Source organism: Anarrhichthys ocellatus, unplaced genomic scaffold (genome assembly GCF_004355925.1).
Source record: "Anarrhichthys ocellatus isolate YVR2014 unplaced genomic scaffold, GSC_Weel_1.0 scaffold95, whole genome shotgun sequence".
NCBI lineage: Eukaryota > Metazoa > Chordata > Actinopteri > Perciformes > Anarhichadidae > Anarrhichthys > Anarrhichthys ocellatus.
Genome location: NW_022280125.1, coordinates 937,095 through 943,244, shown reverse-complemented (window position 1 = coordinate 943,244; position 6,150 = coordinate 937,095). Strand labels below are relative to the sequence as shown.

The 6,150-nt window shown below is 45.3% G+C and overlaps 1 protein-coding gene across 1 annotated transcript; it reads right to left on the bottom strand.

The window, feature by feature from the left end:
- Positions 1 to 2,254: 2,254 nt before the first annotated feature.
- Positions 2,255 to 4,560, bottom strand: purg (purine-rich element binding protein G). The gene has a single exon (XM_031875743.1). The coding sequence runs from the start codon at positions 4,228 to 4,230 to the stop codon at positions 3,184 to 3,186; it is 1,047 nt and encodes a 348-aa protein (XP_031731603.1). The 5' UTR covers positions 4,231 to 4,560; the 3' UTR covers positions 2,255 to 3,183.
- Positions 4,561 to 6,150: the final 1,590 nt, after the last annotated feature.

Below are 6,150 nucleotides of genomic sequence, written 5' to 3'. Positions count from 1 at the left end.
CCAAGTATCGTGATAATATCGTATTGCGGGACCTCTGGTGATTCCCACCCCTAATGGACACCAGCCAGTCTATCAGAACAAGTGATAACAAGCCATGGCCATGGCTTAAAAAACGCTGGTGGCACTGTGTCTGCAAACCAAGGAGTTTATGCTCTGGATATGTGCATTATGTTGAATTAACCATTAGGTTAACCAACCCGTTCGTAGTTCAAGACTGGCCTTGTATAAGTACTTTAAATTAAACTTTTTATATGTGTGGAACGCTTATTACTTTACATCAGGAAAAGGTTGTGAGTCCTTGATTCTGCTTCCAGAATGATCTCACAGAAGACCTTGGACCATCTTGTACTGATCCAAGGTTTAAGTCAAAGTCTGAATGGGGTTCTTTGTCGTTGGTGACCAGCTCTCACACATCACAGAGCTCAATCTACAGCAAACCATTGAGCTCAATGTACAGCAAATCATTCAGCTCAATGTACAGCAAACCATTCAGCTCAATGTACAGCAAACCATTCAGCTCTTTCAAGCTCTCGTGGAGGCAGCACTTCATGGATGTTTAGGGACTCGCAGCCAAAAAAGAACACACAAGTAAGACGTGGACACTTTAAGACAACGTCACCGCGTCCTCATGAGGAGATAGTGGGGAAAGGTAAAATACAGGGTTCAGCAGAGACGAGCACATCGGTGCATCTGAAAGGCCTGTTTGAGCTACCACCCAGCTCTCTACCCGATGTACCAATGAGCAGCGAGGCGTTCACTGACATCAAGGAAACAAGTCTGGTTTCTAACTTCACCTCTCTGTGTGACATGTTGAAAACACAGAGGCCCAAAGACCACTTCATACGATAAACAGAAAGCGTATGAACACATTTCTATAGCACCACACATTCCAGAATCAAATCCATTACTCAGCCAGACATTAAGCAGTAAGACCTTGGAGCTAGTGTAATGTATAACATGAGAAAATAACTCATTACAAATATTATCAGTGAGTAATGGTCTAAGGGGCATGTAGTAAAATAATATGAAATATAATTCTCAATGTTTCAAGTATCCACAAGAGTTTTCAAGGCATCACAATGCAACTGGCACTTGGACCGTCTCCGTCTGTGAGGGCTCATAAGAGGATTAACAGCATAGAAAAGCAATCTATAGAAAATATATATATTTCTGTAAGACATTTTTTCCATACTTTGCTCTAATTCTTCCTTTTTACTGAAAATTTGACCTCCTCATGCCGCAAAAAGAAAAAGAAAATCAATAATAAAGAAATCTGAGAAGGAAATACCTCTTTGGTGAACTGATCACAAAACAAAATGATAATTGTTCAAAAGCGGTGACAGATGACACACAAATGGAAAGCAATATTTATGTTTCTCCAAGTTTCAGTGCAGAAGCAGTTTAGGTCTGCCTCCAGCTCCGTGCCTCGTCTGTGATGGATGTGTTTCAGCTTGTTTCTGCGGTGTGACTGTGTGGTACCGCCACCCGGAGCTTCAGCTCTTTTTCCTGTCATGACTGTGCCGCACTGAGGGCCACTGAAGACCAGCAGCCTGTACTCATCTCCTGTGTGCTCAGCAGAACATATGTAAAGTATCTTTCCTTCAGCAAACAGAGTATGCAAGTCTGACCTGTTTGGCTACAATTACCAAACCGTACAAATAATGTGGCAACACCACACTTATCCTTCAGAACAACAAGATCCAAACGCGTCTCTTCTCCACCTCAACTGGATTCTTGGATGGAGAGAGGAGACATCTCTTCAAAGATATATTCATACAGAGATCTATGAATGCCACAAGTCAATTATTCTTCAAGTGTTTGAGGTCCAAAGAAAGTAAGAAATCAAATAGTATCTGAATGCGACACAAGTATAGATAAGACTAACACGGCCCTCTGTTTGTGGACTAAGTGCCTGTGTTGGATAGAATCATAAAGAAGATGTATTGCACTCGCTAATAAATGTTTGGATTCATGTCTGTCTCCTTTGCCAACTTGGTTAACCGCTGTAAACTGTTTGGTGCTTTCCTGCTGACAGCAGCACTACGGCAGAACAGAGCGGGGGGGCTGTGAAGGATCAACAGCACGCAGCAAGTCCAGTCCAAAGGCTTATCAGAAACCAGTCCTGGTTCTCCTTTGAGGCTGGACTCCACAGCACTTTGGCATTCTGCCCTCGTCTCGATGACGCCGAGGAAAGCAGCAGATCAGCACGATGCTACATCACTGCAGGGTACCTGGTCCGGTCATGTGCACATTCTTCCATTGTTGTGTCATTATAAACGAACGCAAAAGCAGATAATTTATTATGTGAAAGCCTAACCTCTACATGGCAACACCTAGTGTGTGTGCATGCGTGCGTGTGTGTGCGTTCTGCAGTGGCAACTGTAATAAACATTGTAATTCTTTAGATGAATGACAAATTTCCTGTGTAGGAAGGAATCGTAGTTGGAGTCCACTGAAGGGCAACACACACCAGCAGTGCGCTGCATGTCGACAGCGTCTGTTCTTTCTATCGGTCCATGCAGCCGGTGTGTGTTGCACTTACAGCAAGTTCCTGCTTGCCCCCCCCCCCCCAAAAAAAAACAAGCCAAATCTACATGTGAGGTCTTCTGTTCCTTTTCAGTTGCAAAGATGAAAAATAATTGTTACCACAAATATCTATTTTTCTTTTTTGCACAATCTATAATGGACACATATTAAGATAATTTGACTTTCAGTGAGCAGCTGTGCTTTTCTGCACATGTGCACGTCATACAAGTGATTACCAATGTGCTGAATGATTAAAGTGGATTAGCACACTATTGTGACCTTTCAATGGAACTCATAACGAAAACAATGCTGTAATTTATAATCTCTTCAATTTAAGAGGGGGGGGGGGGGGGTTAGGCCCGGGTGGTCCCCGGCTAAAGTGGATTAAATAGCACTGCCAATGACATTTTCTTCTCTCACTGAAACAGATGTAGGCATTGGGCTGTGAATGGATGACTTCTTGGCAGGTTATTCATTGGTGGTTTACCAGCCCTTTGGTGACATGAGCCAAAAAGTGAAGGTGGACACTGCGTCTCGTGCAGGAGGCTGCAGAAACACACACGCTGTCATGGGGGTATTTAGGGCGCGCTGTCACGTCTGGATCTCTCGTTAACACGCTCCCTAGAATACATGCACAAAGCCAGCCTTCTGCCAAGGTCAGTCCTCCTGCTCCTCGCTGTCCTGCCGCGCGTCCATCCGCTTCTCTTTGTGACAGGAGAAAATCCGTCGCATCTCCTCTTCGTACCTGACGAAATTTTCTCCGAACCGGGACCAGGCTTTCAGGGGAACCGTGATGGTGTTTCTGTACGGCTGCCGCACCTCGCTGATTTTTAAAAAGACACCGTACCGGTTGGAGCCGACGTCAAAGTAGAACCTCTTGTTGTCCACCCGGAAAGACGCGGCCTCTGGAAGCTCGGGGTTGTCGTCGTGATTCCTGGAGCCGGTTCGCCCGCGGTCGTCGCTGTCCTCGTCGCCGTAGTCTTCGATCAGCTGCGACAGCGCATCTCTGAACTCGATGAGGCCCTGCGCGGGCAGCACGATGGTCTGCTCGATGCCCTGGCCGTAGTAGCCCATGGTGCCGTGTCCTTTGCTGACAGTCTGCCGTATGCGGAGGAACCGACCCCTTTGGTTCTCCTTCAGGTCCAGGAAGTACTTCCTGTTGTCTCTCTCGATTAATTCGCTCTTGAGGACGCGGTGGGCATGGTCGTCGGACACCGGGGAGCCGGTGGGAGACAGTACCGCGTGCGGCTCCTGCGCCCTCCTGCGGGAGTCGTGCGCGCGGCCCTGGCCGTTGTTGCTGCCGCCGCTGTGCTCCTCGATCTGAGGAGGCGCGAGGCCCCCCCGCAGTCCGATTCGGGCGTAGTAATCTATGAAGTCTCCCAGGCTGTAGCGGAGAGCGGGAGCCATCGACATAGACAGCGTCAGCTTGCTCTTCCTGATGTTGTCGTGGCGGCCTCTACCGATCCACACCTCGGCTATTTTCAGGAAGCGCCCGCGCACACTCTGCTTGACATCCAGATAGAAGCGCTTCTTCTGGATGTCGACGCGTTTGGAGGCTAACTCCTGGATGTCATTGCCCTGCTGCTGCTGCTGCACGGGTCCGGTCTGCACATATTGCTGAGAATATGTGGGTCTTGGTAGAGAATCTGATGCAATCTTACCCCTGCCTCTTTCCATCCCTCTGCAACATCCATCAGCCATCATGATTTATATTCCGCCACTAGACAGCACAGGACAAAGCGATCCCCCCATCCCAGTGGGCGACTAACAGACGAATAAAGCAGGCTGTTTTTTTTTTTCACAAGACAAGTTAGCCGGATGCCTCGAATGACCTAAAAATGGCAGCTAGTCTGGTGTCACCAGCTGATCGAGTCTCTGTGTCCCGAATAAAAGGTCAAGCTCGGCTATCTAACCGTTTCCACTGCAAACTTCCATCGGTTTCCATCACCTACTCTCCTCACAGCTACCCCTTTCACCGAGGCAGTCAGGGAAGCAGCCAACCTGAAATGGGAGGAGGCGTCCAATACTACATGAACTCGATGAACCCATCCCCCCCTCCTCCTCCCCTTACCCGTCCTGAGAATACCTCAGTTAAAGAGACACGCTGTGGTTCTCACACACTCGCCTCAGCTGCATCGAGCTCAGTCCGCAGATATTATGAACAGGAATATCGATTTATCACGAAAAGATGCCTCAGATCACACGGCCAGCCCCTAATAATGAGCCCATTGTGGAAGATGAAATAGTTTGCTTATAGTCGAGTAATTATGGCTTTGAAAGCAACTCATAATAGCTTAGTTATTTAAAATGTAATAGTTATCCAGTAATAAAGAATAAGTGCACCATAATGCACTAATCACATAATTCAAATTTTTGTCAGACAATTATTATATTATATTCAAGTCAAATAATGAAATCAACACAGTTCAAACCTACATGATTTAGATACAGCGTTCCCCCAACCTTTGGCGACAGGTAATACAATCTCTCATCGGTTACCCACACAGCCCCATATTCAATGTGTGCCATCTGTTTGGAAAAATTTAATTTGTTGCAAATCAAAAAGTGCATCATCTTATGAAACAATACTGGTGACTTGTCTTGTAGTCCTATATAAATCTGTGTTTAAACTACCACAAACACTGAAACACATGGTCAATGTGACCCATTTGGAGTTTGGCCATTGTTAAGAGTAAGAAACATGTCTGCTGAGCGTAGCTTCGTTTGTTTCACACAGTTTGTAAAAAGTCAAGAATACATTTCCACCATCAAATAAATCCACTGTTAGTTCTAATCAGCAGACAGTCACTGTTGTTATATGGAAATGGTTACACAGGTGTATTAACCATTAACACGGTACAGCTGTCTATCAAGTCACACAAAAACGAAGATCAATGAGCTAATAGGGTGACAGGTTGAATGAGCTGTATTTCACATTCAGAGCGCGCTAGTTATGAATAACCATCAATAACCTATCAATAACCATCATCTGTGTAAAGATTTAGTGTAGTAATGTCTCCCTGAGCAGAGAGTGAAGTCTCTCTGCCTCTGTGTGTGTGCATGTTAGTGCTCTTTAGTTCATGTGAATGCATTTTAGTGCATGCGAGTGTATGTTAGTGCCTTTTAGTGCATGTTATTTTATGTGAGTGCCTTTTAGTGCATGTTAGTGCTTTTTAGTTCATGTGAGTGCATGTTAGTGCCTTTTAGTGCATGTGAGTGCATGTTACTGCATTTTAGTGCACGTTAGTACATGCGAGTGCCTTTTAGTGCATATGAGTGCATGTTATTTTATGCAAGTGCCTTTTAGTGCATGCGAGTACATGTTAGTGCTCTTTAGTTCATGTGAATGCATTTTAGTGCATGCAAGTGCACGTTAGTGCCTTTTAGTTCATGTGACTGCATGTGCGTGCATGCGAGTGCACTACTATACCACTATACTATACTTTACTACTATACTATACTACACCACTACACTACACCACTATACTTTACTATACTGCCACACCACTATACTATACTACCATACTATACCACACTACTATACTAGCCCATTTACGGCAGAAAGAAAAAAACGAGTTGCATGATAGAAATAAAACACGTTAAGTGAATTCGATGAGATGTTAC